The sequence below is a fragment of the Equus przewalskii genome, chromosome 10, assembly GCF_037783145.1.
Source record: "Equus przewalskii isolate Varuska chromosome 10, EquPr2, whole genome shotgun sequence".
Classification (NCBI taxonomy): Eukaryota; Metazoa; Chordata; class Mammalia; order Perissodactyla; family Equidae; genus Equus; species Equus przewalskii.
In genome coordinates, this window is record NC_091840.1 from 54,255,192 (window position 1) to 54,270,128 (window position 14,937).

At 38.7% G+C, this 14,937-nt stretch overlaps 1 protein-coding gene across 2 annotated transcripts in view; it reads left to right on the forward strand.

The window, feature by feature from the left end:
- Nucleotides 1-14,937, forward strand: part of MAP2K4 (mitogen-activated protein kinase kinase 4) — a 132,859-nt gene that overhangs the window by 19,933 nt on the left and 97,989 nt on the right. For both annotated transcript variants that reach the window (XM_070561114.1, XM_070561113.1), the window contains one exon: nt 14,055-14,157. In XM_070561114.1, coding sequence (XP_070417215.1) covers nt 14,055-14,157 — 103 coding nt within the window. The remainder of the gene's footprint in view (nt 1-14,054; nt 14,158-14,937) is intronic.

Below are 14,937 nucleotides of genomic sequence, written 5' to 3' on the forward strand. Positions count from 1 at the left end.
ATCCAGATGAGTGTTTAGGTTCTGACTGCGAAGAATGCTTATGTTCAAACGTTGACTGTGTTCCCAAAGAAAAAGGGGTTCTTAGATAGATAAACATAGTATGTTGTTGATGCTAGTTAAAAATTATATAGTGTGACTTTTTTCCCCCTCCTCTGCAGTTATTAATTATTGCTGATCTGTTGATGGTATTTTAGAAATGGGGAAGTCATCTTACTGAAATACAGCTCTACTGCTTCAGGTAGAGTAAGCTACTGGGAAAACCCTTGTGTTCCAGTGCTTCACAGAAGTAAGTAGGTCACGTGTTTGAGTGCAGGTTGTCTCCAACCGTCAATGCAAATGGTCAGTAAAATTTAGCCTTATTGTCCTTTAAAGGTGCCATTTAGTGGTAAAAGGTTACCTGAAGGCTGTCTAAAGGATCTTAATTGATTAAAATGTATGCAAAATTATGCATATAAACAAAATTGATTCCTTCTTTTGTCTTTCTGGATCGCTAAGGACATGGTGAAAAGCAGGGTTACTACAGGTAAAGTTTTATATGCTGGTGTGAATTTTTTGCTTTGGGGATAGGCTATTTGGGCAATAGGGTCAAAAAGTCAAGTATTCCCTGGAGCTTGGACTAACAAGTTAACTGGGATCCATTGTGGAGTCTAATAGAAAGGAAAAGAAGTAAATAAGACCCTCTATCTGATTTTCCTGAGCTAGTATAATGTGGTCATGTATTTTATTGTTCGGTCTTTGCTCTGAGAAGACCTACATGAAATCAAGAATCTGCCAAGGTGTTTGAAGGACTTTTGGCTTGATAATCCTTGATAAGATGTTTTATCATATCAGTTTATAAATCAACTATTGATATGTGATAGAGAAAAATACATTCATAAACCGTATCTTCCCACTTTATCTCTAATTGGACTGGAATATTTTTCACCTCTTTTTAGGCTTGCTTATAGATTTGGATAGCATAAAACATCAATTACAAGTATTAATGGAAATTAGAAAAGATTTATTTCTTGAAACTGACTTTTGTTGCCTTTAGGAAATCTTAATATTCCTCACTTTTCAATGTTTCAAATTTTGACACTCTGAGGTGTTTTCTGACACTAAGCAATTCTCCAGTTCTCTGACACAAACTGGGTGTCCAACAATTCAGTTCAATTCTGAGGTTATCTACCAGAGTTAGTGTCAGATCTCACAAGTTAAAAGGGTTCAGCCCACAAGAAACTGCCCCCACTTTAGATCCAGCTGCAAATGGGGGTGCCCAGGCTACCCACACGTCTGCTTGACGCACTACAAATTAGAGGGTTCCCTTGAACCCCCCCCCCCCCCCCCCCCGTTTCAGTTATTTTCTAGAGTGGCTCACAGAACTCAAGTAAGCGCTTTGCTTACAACTCGGGAACAGCCAAATGGAAAAGATGTGTATGGCACAGTATGGAGAGGGAGGCTGTCCATGCCTTCTCTGGGTACATCATCCTCCTAGCAGTTTGATGGATGTGTTCACCAATCAGGAAGCTCCCCAAACTTGTTGTTAGGGCTGTTTATGAAGGCTTCATTACATAGGCCTGATTGATTACGTTGTTGGCCATTGGTGATTGAACTCAATGTCCAGCCCCTCTCACTTCCATTGGAGGTTAGGTGGGGCTGGAAGTTGTAACCCTCTAATCAGTTGATTGGTTTTTCTGGAGACCAGTTCCCATCCTGAAGTTATGTGGGTCATGACTCTGCCTCCTCCAATCTTGTTAGTATAAACTCAGGTATGGTTGAAAGGGGCTTGTTAGGAATAACAGAAGACGCTGCTCTATCACTTAGGAAATTCCAAGGGTTGTAGGAGCTCTGTGCTAGGAACCTGGGACAAATACCAAATATATTTTTATTATACCACAGATACTGTCTGTAGCAAAACTACCTTGCACACAGTAGGCCCATAGCTTTGAATCTGTAAGGTTTTAGAGCTATGGAGGGCTAATCTACAGTTGCCTGGAAAGACGAGTGGGTACCCGATAGCATTTTGGCTAGTAGATAGTTGATTTTTTTGTTGTGAGATGGATCAACATGCCCCATCTCAGACCAAAGGGGTCCCTTCACTATGATGCTAAATTGCCTGAATCTACTTGCTAATGAAGTTCATATAGGTTTGAGTCTAGAAGAGATTAGTAATATATAATTACTTATATATTTATTTACATATTACATACATATAATTAAATATATAATTACTTATGACTGGTGGCAATCCTTATTGATATTTTGGGCAGATAAGGGAAGAAATTAACGTTTGACAAAAATCTGGCTTTGTTGTGTAGTTAGTAATATTATTCTAAGTAAACTCTTCAAGAAGTCAGATCTGGTTGTTTTGGTAGCTCAGTTTGGATGCTGCTTTGAACACAGCTGAAGTACAGCCCTCTTAGCTCTATGGCCTGAGGCAACTCATTAGAGCTCTCAGTCGTTGGCCTTTAGCCAAGAACAGCCTTGCTTTTCCTTCATTGTGTGGTGCAGATATTCTTTTCTTTACATCATGGCGCAGATGAAAAAGGTTTGAACACTGATTGAAAAAACACTGATGGTGTGGTTAGAAGATATGGTTAATGTGTTTCTTTCATTTTGGGTGCTTGAAAGTTAAAATGGAACTATAGAATGTTCTGGGGTTTACCAAGCAGGAAAAATAAATATGACCTAAGAACCAGTGGGCACTTTGGTTCCTTGCTAGAGTTCAGGGAAGCCATTCTGAGAATATCTGCTGTGTGTTGAGTGCCTCTGCCTTGACAGGGATGTCATCTGGAAGCCACTGCGTGGGCTCTGGGATACTGATGAAAACCAGAAGAAGCCTTGTGACTTTTCTTGACACAGTTTTCATGAGTATGCGTATTACGTGCTTTGGCCCACTAGAAAGATGGCTATTAAGTAAGTTAGGGGGCTGGCCCCATGGCCGAGTGGTTAAGTTTGTGCGCTCTGCTTCGGCAGCCCAGTGTTTCGCTGGTTGGGATCCTGGGCGTGGACATGGTACCACCCATCAAGCCATGCTGAGGCAGCGTCCCAGATAGCAGAACTAGAAGAACCTACAACTAGAATATATACAACTATGTACTGGGGGTCTTTGGGGAGAAGGAAGGGAAAAAAAAAGATTGGCAGTAGATGTTAGCTCAGGTGCCAATCTTTTAAAAAAAAAAAAAAAAAGTCAGTTATGTGGATAGTTTTCCAGAAATCCTAGTATCTTGTTATTGGTGCATGGTGAGACTTCAACTTGAAACTTTAGGGAGCTGATGAGGAGCTTAATTAGAATGTCGAGGGGTCACTGTCTGACCTACACATCACAGAAGAAGGGGTCACTTTGACCATTCTGCATAGAAAGTTTTGTTGGAATTGGTCAACACCAGTTTTGTGTCTCGCTTGTCTCCATGGGACCCCTCACAAATTTGAGGCTTAAGAACATCAGTGTCCTGTGGATTTGGCCCAGTTTTAGGCGTTACGTGGATTTAAAGTGTTCTGAGTGCCTGGACAAGGTGCTGATACCTTTACCAACTTGCTGTGCTGTAAACATTGCCGTTTCCTGGCTGGGACTCTCAGCACCGTGTATAGCAATAGTGCTTCTGTGTGAATGGAATTAGTGCGAGTGTGCAGCAGGTTAGGCCTTTCTTGTTAAGGATGTGAATGATGATGGTATAAACAGTCTGGGGACCCTTGAAGAACTCAGAGAATTATTAGCACATTCTTCCTCCTCTCCCCTAAACTGGGGGTGGGAGTGTGCTGACGGTGATGGCTGCCACCTTTTGGGTATCCATTTGGAACCTTCTCAAGGTGGGTGTGTAACTGGAAGTCCAGCTCTTTCAGGTTCCCCTGGAGGGTGGGCCTGCACAATCATTGGAGCATGGAGTTGGGGGGAGGTGCCGGGGGGTGGGATTGTGTTGGATAAGCTTTTCCTGTTTTGTTGGAGATTAAATTATTGTTAAATTTAGCTAATACATATACCTTGAAAAATCCCAAAAGATAGCATTTGTGAAATACTCCAAGATTGTAGGGGTATGGGAATGTCCAGGTTGTATTAGCAGGCATATGAAAGTGCCTATAGATGTATTTTTTAAGGCCATTTTTTTCCTTGTTCTCTAGGCCTCAGTACGATTGGGCTTAGAGAAGAGATTAATCCCTTTTAGAAAGCTCTGGTATGAGTAGTGAGGAGATTATATTTAAAACAGATATAATAAATGCTTAGTGTAGAAAAACTGAAACACGGAAAAGTAGAAGGAGAAAACAATTACCTATAATTGTAGTACCTTGAATTAATCACCAGTTTTGGAGAATGGCCTGTGTATGTATTATAAATTATCATAAGCACATATGCTTTACTGAAATGATAATTTATTAGACACATTGCCTGATTAAAAAAGGCCCTTACTGTTACTGACATTTTCTAATGTCAGTAGTCTTTTGTGGTGTGTTTTCTTTGGTGGTAATGTAGTATTCCAGTTAGGGATGTCCCATAATTTTTGCAACTAATGTAACATAAATATCACTGCTTTGAATAACTTTCTTTGTATAATCTTTAACTTCCTAAAGCATAAATTCTTAGGAATGGAGTTATTGGGTTAATTGTAAGGACATTTTGAGATGTTTGCTAAATATTACCCTCTAGAAAGTGGACCAATTTATATTCACGGCAGTAATCTGTTCATTTATTCGTTTGTCTGTGTTCATTTGTTTACTGAACAAATGTTAGGGATTTATGTGTCAGGTGTAATTCTAGGCATTGAGGCATGTGAAAAATAGAATTTCTGCCTTCCTGGAGCTTAGAGTGTGGTGGGGAAGGTAGACATCAAATAAAAATAGATGTAAAAGTACAGCTGTGATAAATTCTGAAGAGACTTCTTCATACCCTTTTTAACATTGATATTAGGATTCTTTTTATTTGTGTGTGGTATTAAAGGCAAAAACTGAATTTTAATTTTTTAGATAATCAGAAGAATTTTATAATTTGATGATTTTTTCATGTTAATGGTTTATTTGTATTCTATTTGTATCCTTTTGTTAATGAACCATTTGTGTGCTTTGTTGGTATTTTCTTATTTGGGATATTTGCTGTCATCTAGATTAGATAAGCCTCTTTTTTACCCCCCCAGTTTGTCGTTTCAGAAGGTAGTGACTTCAGCTGGGGCTACATCATTCAGACAAAAGTATTTTCTTTTTGCTCCTCAATGAACCTGGGGACCTTACAGAAGAACTTGGGACTACGGAGATCCAAAGCTAAGATTCTGCTCAACAGAAATCTGTTTGATTCCATCTGCATGACTGTGTGGGAAGGCATCTCAGGTCTTGTGTATTTTGGTAAAGCCTTGACGATTATGCTGTGTTGGTAATCCCAGGAGGGTCTTCCTGAATTAACTGGCTCCCTGGGTATCTTTGAAGCGTTTAGACTAATCAGGACTTGGCCAGTGTAGCGTGAGGAATTATATTTGTTTGCTGGTAGTAGATATCTTGGCTCAGTCTGATCAAAAGTGATGCTCTTGTTGCCTTTAATTAACTGCTAGCTCAGAGATGTGGCTACCTATAGAAACCCATAATAATGACATTGTACGTAATTGAGGTAAAATTATTGCTGATCACAGAGGGGCTTGTGTAATCAATGTCAGAGTTGATGGTTAGCTGAGTCAGAGACTGAGGAATCAATTATAAGTTTCTACTTTTAGGTTTGGAAGGATTTCAGGGCATATTGTGAGCTTCATTCCATGAAACTTAATAAACTCTCCATTTTACTATGATAGAAAACTAGTTTAAAGGTTTTTTTTTCCTAGTTGGATGATCAACTTGGGAGTGTGTTTGGGGCTTTTAAGCCTTGAAACTCTCCCTGAAGACTTTGGTCAACCCATCAAGGGCCTTGTAGTTTAATGTCGTCTACAGCAAGCGAAATGCTTCTTTTGCCCTTGTGTGGAGTCTGTAAGAATCTGCTAGAAGCTGATGTGCCTTTGTGTCAAAGCAGTACCCCTTCAGGAACTGATAGAGGAATAGCAGAGTCGTTGATATTTCGGGTTAAAAAAATTTTCTACCCAAGGAGAGGACTGTGAATCATCTGCCAGAGGTCAGGAAAGGTGAGAGTAAATTATTTTGGTTCTTTCTTTGGCACTGGAGCCTCTGAGGCCCAAGCTTGTCAGATGAGGAAAACGTTTAATATTTAGGAGGCAGTGGTGTTGGTGATCTACCATCCTAGTTCAGGACTTGCCATCATATACCTGGATGTAACAGGTCATAAAAGCTGAGAAAAAATAAGTGATGATGTGGCTGACACTGTTACACATAGTAACATCTTTACTCCTCCCAACGCCCCTGTGAGCAAGGTAATATTAATCCTGTTTGGCAGGAGTGGGACTGAGGCAGAGAGACGAAGTCACTCGCCCAAGAGTAGCTGGTACGTGGCAGAGCTGAGTTTTAAAACTAGGTAGACTGGCTCTACCACTGTGTATTGGTGTCTCTAGTTTCTAAATGAGCACCATTGGGATGCTGGATTTGGATAGGAATGGGATTTTTATGAGAGAGTAGGTTATTTTATTTATGGTACATAGTTGTGTATTTTTAGTCGTGGATCCTTTCCAGTTGTGGCACGTGGGACGCCGCCTCACCATGGCTTGATGAATGGTGCCATGTCCGCGCCCAGGATTCGAACTGGTGAAACCCCGGCCACTGAAGCAGAGTGCGTGAACTTAACCACTCGACCATGGGGCTGGCCCCGAGATACTAGCTTAAATGAAGCTACAGAGCAAGCTGAATTTTTTTTTCTTGTTGCTCATATATTTTGTTGGTTTAAAATGTATCAAACTTTTTCCAGTTTTTTTCTTTTTTAGAGAATTTAATAATTAATTAACTTTTCAGTTAGGTTTTAATACTTATAACTAACATAGTAGTTACCGTTTTTTATAGCTATTTACCAGCCATTGCATTTTTAAGTTATATTAATCCTCACCACAGCAGTGCTTGCCAAGTAAGGGACTGTTTATATCTTGGTTTTATATATGTGCAAATTACTAGACCACAGAAATATCTCTGTTTTTATCTTCACCCGTATTTCAGTGGTGATGACTTAGCATCTTCGAAAGTAATTTTTTCCTCTACTTCTACCTTTTAGCTTCCTCCTACCACATTCCTTTTTAATTTTGGCAGGATGCCAAACAAAACAGTCTTTGTGGACAGGTCAGCTGCCTTATCTATCTTTTTGTCTCCATTGTCTGGTACAACAGCTTGTGTAAAATTGTGATATTTCTGCACCTACCTGTGGCTGTATAAATTATCACATTGGACTTCCCAGAAATCCATCTTATGCACAAAAGTGTTAAAATGTGCTACAAGGGACTGTTGGCATGTTTACTTGGTTTCCTAAACAAACTCAGAATAATCCAGCTTCCAAAGTGCTTAGCTGCATGGATGAATAACAGTTTTTATTTTATTGGTGGGAGTTCAAAGTTCGAAGTGAGATTTTATGAATTCTTGGAAATTTCTCTTATGTATCAAAGGCTGGAAGAGAGGGGCAATATAATATTAGCCAACAGTAGCTCAGTCAATATTTGGAATGCCTGAGATTGCAAGTCTAGGATAGAACTGACAAAGTTGCCTGTTTCTTCTAATTCCAAGTCTAACATCCTTCCTCTCTCATTCTCTTGAGCTTATGAAATGAGTTAGGGCACTGGTCACTGTAGTCATTTAGGCAGAAAAGGAGTGAAAGTAAGTTCTTGTCTGCCACTTTACTTCCTCATTTCTGAAATTGTTTAAATGTAAAATTGCATAATTGGAATTGTGTGTTCCTCATTTTATAACGAGTGATTACAGATAATTAAACAAGTTGTTCTGGATACTCTTTCTGTTTTGAAAATGAGATACTAAGAATTAGAGCTAAGGGAGAAGTGAGAATTTGAGGCAGTCCTTTTTCTCCTACCTCTGGTGGGACGCTCTGAACACTTGTAGGTCAGTCACCAGTATTTTTTTCTTTTTTAAAGATTTTATTCTTTTCCTTTTTCTCCCCAAAGCCCCCTGGTACATAGTTGTGCATTTTTAGCTGTGGATCCTTTCTAGTTGTGGCATGTGGGACGCCGCCTCAGCATGGCCTGATGAGTGGTGCCATGTCCACGCCCAGAATTTGAACCTGTGAAACTCTGGGCTGCTGAAGCAAAGTGCGAACTTAACCACTCACCCGTGGGGCTAGCCCCCACCAGTATTCCTGAAGGTACTATATGAGTGACTTGTACATTGTAGTTTTAAATTCTCACTTTTTCCTATGCTTGGTTCTAGGGACCCCCCTGTGGTAGCAGTGGGGGTTCCTTAAGAAGGACTGATTCTGATTGGTTTTTGATTATTCCTACCTAGCTTCTTTGGCCTGTGAGTAGTGGCTTAAAAGAGCAACTGTTTAATTTTCATGATTCTATTTGTTAGATGGGTGGTAGTTCTCTGGTCTCACCTGAGCTCACTAGTGGGTGTTTGCATTCAGCTAGTAGGTCTCTTGGGGCAGACTCAGCTCAGCTGGGAAGGCTGGGACTTCTGGACCTCTGCTCCATGTGGCCATCATCATCGGGGAAGCTGGCCTGAACTGCCTTACATTTAGACTCGGTAGCTTCCCAAGAAGATGAAAGTGGAAGCTGCAAGGCCTCATGAAGCTTAGCTTTGCTCATACAACATCCCTTTGGCTATATTCTTCTGGTCAAGGCAAGTCCCAAAGCCAGTCTAGATTCAAGAGGTAGGGAAATAGACCCCGCTTGTCCATGGCAGGAGCAGCAAAGTCACATAGCAGAGAGTTATGGAAATGGGGAGCTGTAATTCATTGGTAGCTATTTTTGTAACCATCTACCAGATATCCCACAGTGATCCATTAGCGTTATATCAGAAAAGCTGTCCTCTAGAGACAGCTATTACAGGTCCTTCAGTGATTTTTATTGCCATCAACAATAAGAACTTTGCTATTACTATTTCAAATTAGGTGAAATTACTGCTGTTGAAGATAGGTAGATTGAAGAAATATTTTAGAGATGGTCTCCAATCTTACAGAGTGGGTGGGAAGATTCTGGTTCTCTGATTCTGACCGTGAGGGTAACAGAATCCTTCTTTCCTATGATATAATAAAAGAAAATAAGCCCACTAGGTTGTATGAGAGGATAGTGCAATGTTGATTAAAAAAAAAAAATCTAATAATTCTAAGTCAATAAATATTTGTTGATCTGTTTTGTTCTAGTTACCTATTACAGGTGATTTGCAGAGTTCAAAGATAAATCAAGATAGTTAAACATTTAGAACAGAAAATTGCTCACAATTTAATGAGAACAGGTTTGAGGAGGATGGGAGAGCGTGACAGGGTGGACTCAGTGTAAACAAAGTATCTCTCTGAGGACAGACTGATTTTGATGTTTTTGGAAACGCTAAAAGATGTTGTTGCTTCTTAGTGAATAATGAGGAAATGATCTCTTTTCCTCCTCTGTGGAAGGTGAAGAGAGATGCTGTTGGTAGCCTAGATTGCAGGAACTGGTCATCTTCCGTACTGGAGTGGTGGACTCTCAACTGCCCTTGGTGGGATCTTCGGCCAAGGTTGAACTCAACTATTAGGTCAGCTTAGCTGATTGTGGAAAATGATGTTAAAGGTTTGTATTGCTTGAGAAGTTGGTGGAGGGAGAATATTCGGGGCTCTTTATCATCTTGCTTAAGGCCAAAGAAAGCTGAAAGATGTCATCCTTCCAACTTCCATATTCTGAGAGTCTGTGAGTTGCTCTGTGGTCAGAATTAGGGCAAAAGATATTCCTGGGCCTTAGTGAGTACGGCTATGCCTGGACGAATCCTTGTTCTTCAGAATCATAGTTCTGAATATTCTTGAAGATCTCATGCTGTGGAATGCTTCTCTCAAGAAAACTCTGAGGAAGAAATTGTGTATAGATGCTATGGAAAAGGTTGTTTAAGAAGAACTGGGCCTTAAGGGAGAGCTTCGAAACCACAGTTTCAAGGGTGATACAGAGACGTTGATCCCTTCAGTCCTTGGAGTGGCTGAGTGGGGCTTCAGGCTGCTTGAACCACTTAGGCCAGCCTCTGGGCCAGCTGTGATTCTAGTTTTCCTGGTGTGTTGAACAAACGTCCTCATTTTCTGTATAAGCCACATCGTGAAAAGAAATGGGCAGTGTTGCCCTAAAGGATGTAGCAGTGCTTCAGAAATGTGATGGCATGAGGACAGATAATATTTTCCTTCTCAGTCAGGGTTCTTGGCTGCAACCAACAGAAACCTTTTCTAGTTAGTTTAACCCACAATTGAGTTGTCTGGGGTTGTCCCTGTCAAATTTATTCCCAGATCAATAAATATTTGAAAGCGTTTTCTATATCAGGCACTGAACTTAGGTTTTAAGTATACAAAGATGATCTTCTCTGACAGGAAACTTCTTCCGTGTAGATAATTTAAGATGTTTGATCATACCTGCTTTCTATCCTGCTGTAGATAAAGAGGAGGCTCTTGTCTGTCTCTGTTGACTGGTTAGGAATTGATTATTTGTCACAGTCTCACCAAAGGGGGAATTATAATCACAAAATTATAATCCTCTTGATCAATTACTTTAAACCATGTTATAAATATTTTATTCCTAGTTAGTTTTCTAAAACCTCCACCGGCCATTTATAGTATCAGTTCCTTCCTTATACCCTTTTCTCCCTGTGGAAGTTATTGCAGCTTTTGAAAGAAATCCATATTGATCTACTGTCCTTTTTGTTTGTAGTTTTTTCATTAAAAATATCTGAATCCGTGGTGACAGGTTGCCTTTAGGGTTTTGTTTTTTTGGGGCCCTTGAGAAGAGAAGTAAAGATGAGAAGGACCTAGAGGGTCTTCCTTAGAGAAAGTGGATAGGAGGGGAACGGTTGCTAAAACAAACAAACAAACAAAAAAGACGCATGCCTACAGATAGGCAGAAAAAGTCTCTCTAAAGTATTATAAAAGCTGTGTTTTTCTCCCTTTCCCTGAATCTCAGCCTTGATTGACTTTCTGAGGTGTTCCTTCTCCTCAAGACTGCCTTATGATTCATCTTAAACTGATCATCATTTGGAGGGTTGGGGTGCACCAGTGAGAACAGGCCATGTAACTTGCTCTTATCCCAAACCCCTTGGCCCCAGTTTTAGGCTCTGAGTCATCTCTGCTTGGAGAGTCTTTGAACTTTTATAGAATTATTTAGTATATTTTGTTGGTGAATGATCAGAATATGTGCTTGGATAGTTTTCAAGATACTTGCAGATGTTTCTGAAGTATGGAGTGTGTTTAAATCTAAACCGTGACACTTGTGTGCTTGTTCGTGTATGCAGTATATGTCCTTTAAAGACCTCAGTTTATTTTTGTTTAAATGTGAATGTGATGTTGAAAAAGAAGCTCTGTGTGTATGTATGTGTGTGTATTTAAATAAATATTTTATTTCCAAGAAAAGTTTGTTTTAATTATAATAATATATTTTATTTACCTGCAAAGATTAGCTACTGTCTCCTCAAATTGGGCTTTTGAAGAAAGGGCCAATTTTGGTGTTTTTCTTTGTCTACTTTTCACAATGATTCTTTGTTTTGTTATTGTCCTGCCTTTGATCTTAGTCTTTTATCAGTTTTCACCATCGAGAGGTTATGGGTGATGTACCAGGTGGTTTCAAGCACACACCACATGACAGGCGGTGTTCAGCTTTTGATTTGGGGAATTTGTGGGTGTTGAACTCGTTCAAATTTATGATTGTAAAAATCCTTAACTTTATTTTATCTCCAGAAACTTTGCCATATAAAATAATAGTCATAGGTTCTGGGGATTAGGACCTGGTATCTTTGGGGGCCACTATTCAGTGCACTATAGTTTGCCTCCTGGCCCCGAAATATTCACATCTGCCCCACATGCAAAATTTGTTCACTCTACTCCAACATCCCTGAAAGTCTTAACTCTCTACAGCATCAGCTCACATCTCAAAATCCTCTTAATCAGGCGTGGGTGAGCCTGTGAGGATGATCCGTTGTGACACAGAATTCCTCTCCATCTGTGGACCCAGGAACTAGAAGACAACTTATCTGCTTCCAAAATACAGTGGTGGGTCAGGCATTGGATAACAGTTAGAGAGATTCTCAAAAGGAGAGAAAATTGAAGGAAGAAAGGAATCAGCAGTTCCAAGCAAGTTCAGAGTCCAACAGGGCAAATTCCATTAGGTATCAAGGCCTGGGAATAATCTTCGGCCTTTGAATATTTCCTAAAGACGAATTTCTAAGCAGTGAAAGAGCACATTCACTTAAAAATTCTCTGTCTATTGCTGTACCTCTCACCAGAAAGTTACGTCAGTTTACTTTTCCATCAGCGATGTATTGTACTAATGATTCTTTTACCTCGTCACTCTGATCAACATGTTATCCTTAAAAAACATGTACATGTATATGCATAAAGTAAAACCTCTGAGTTTGCCGGTTTCACATGAACAAAAATTGTAACTGTTTTTGGTGTTGGTGAGTGCCTTTCATACTTTTTCTCAATTTTGCTTTACTGTTCATACCCTTGCTAATTTTTCTCTTTTTCTTGATTTGCACCATGTCTTTATATGTTTAGAGTTTCTGGTTTTGTATTGTAAGGATTTTTCCCAAGTTTTCATTTTCATTTTTTAAAGTTTTTGTTGGTAATATACCAGAGTTTTGCCTTTTAATACAGCCAAATTTGTCATTTTTCATAGAGTACTTTTTGCATGTGTAGTTTGAATGTCTTGTCTCTACTTGCTGTCAGATAAAAACTGCTTTAAAAGAAATGTTTGGTACCTGAAAGGGCAAATTATGTGGAAAATTCACACTGTACTATGATCATTTCTGAAAATGATATGTCTTGTTTTGGGAATTCACATTATCCTTTAGAAAGAAAGATCCGTCCCTGAGAGGTGATCCAGGAGCCGTGGCCAGGAGCTCTGTGCTCTTGTCCTGCAGCCCTGTCCAACTAGTGCGGTACACTCAAACTTTCAGACCTCATTGAAAGCACCAGCCTGAACAGGTTGAGCCCTCCCAGGCGTCTTCTGCGTCCACGGAGGTGGGGGAGTGTTTGGATCGCAGAGATGTTTGAATAGGTAGATATATGTGTAATAAACTGGGAAGAGTGAGTGCTAGAAAAAGTGCCTGTAACATGTACATGAAACCAGGATGTGCTACAAATACTTAAAAACCCAACTGTGTTAAAAGTTTCCATATAGGAGAATGCGAAAGGAATGATCTTGTAAGGTTTATTGACATAGAAAGAAATATGGCCAGCGAGTACAGCATGCTACAAAACAGTATTGTGGTCTGATTTTACTTACAGGAAAAAAAACAATGTCTGTATCTTTTTATGGAGAATAATCTGCAATAGATAATGATTATTTTGGGGTAATTGGACATAAATATTTATGAAATTTTTTAAACCCATATATATTTTATGGATGTATCTAATATTTTGTATATTTTTCTGTTCTTTATTTTTTTCTGAATTTTCTGGCCTTTCTGTAATGGACATGTTTTGTTTGTATGATATAAAATATTGATACTTTTCCCCTCCCCATCCCAAAGAAATTGCTCCAGAGAAATGATTATTTAGAATACCTGTGTTATTAACTTGAAGTTGACTGTGCTGTGATGTGTTTTAGCCTGTTATGGTTGCAAAATACTTTAGAATCTTCACTCAACTGTTTATATTACATTTGAGGGAAAATGGTTTTTATTAAACCAAGGCATTAAAGTGTAACACTGGAAAGGTGGTAATATTTTAGTATTTTTCAATATCTATGCTGAGGTAAATGACTTTTATAGTGGTAGTTTCATTTGCAAAAGTGTTAACATCTCTGAACAATGTAACCTTGAAGCACTGAGCATAGTTTTCTGTTGTATTGGAGCATAGTGAGTGATTTGTGGTTAGTAACAACTTTAGATTATTTTTATTTACTTTTTCTTAATTCTGACTTCTTTGTTGGCTTTATGTATTATATTAACTATATGTTAAAGCAAGTTTTTCTTCCCTTTGGTGTGAATTTCTTATGCCCTCAGAATAGTACCTGTTTTATAGTACTTGAAACTTTTACTTTTTATTTGTTATTTCTTAGGTAAACGCAAAGCACTGAAGTTGAATTTTGCAAATCCACCTTTCAAATCTACAGCAAGGTTTACTCTGAATCCCAATCCTACAGGAGTTCAAAACCCACACATGTGAGTATTCCTGGTCATCAAATAAAAGGCTCAACTCAAGCAAAGGTTTTAAAGTTACTGTATTGTATGATTTTTTTTTTCAAGTTGAGGGGTTGGTATTTCTGTTACGGGCCATTTGAAATATTATGGGCCATTTGAAATATTACTATTTGAACTTAAATAGAAAGCTGTTGATTCTGTAGTCTAAAGTAGGTAAACACAATTTTCCTCTTTAAAGTTTATTTAAAGGGGAAAAAGAGCTGAAGATCCAGAAACATTTATATCTTTTAAATTCCTCTCTTACTGAATTCTCTGAGAATATTGTTTATACCTTAGCTTCTGGATTTCTAGTTAAATTGTAAGTGATAATTAGGAAACTTAACTTTCCTCTGTAGATCTGCACAAATCATCCCCACTTACTAGATAGCAAAATAGATTCCTATTGTTAAGAAACTAAATTCCTGCAAGATTTCCATGTCACAGGAGGTTCAAAGAGTGTGTTCATGTCAGTATACAGGTATCAGTGATTATATTTTTATTTATTCCCTGAATATTTGTTATTCAAAAATGGAAATGATATTGTAGCATCTCACTGAAAGTATTAGAAACATCTGTTAGTTAATTTAAAATAATATTTTCAGAATAATATTTTATAGAAAGCTTTGATTGAATTCAAGTGAAGTGATGTATTAAATAATAATGTCTTCTTCCCCCTGAAACCTACGTGAACATGAAGGGTCAAAGCCAGGCCTTTGCATTTATACTCATGTCCATGAAAATAATTTTCACCTAGTTCTTGTA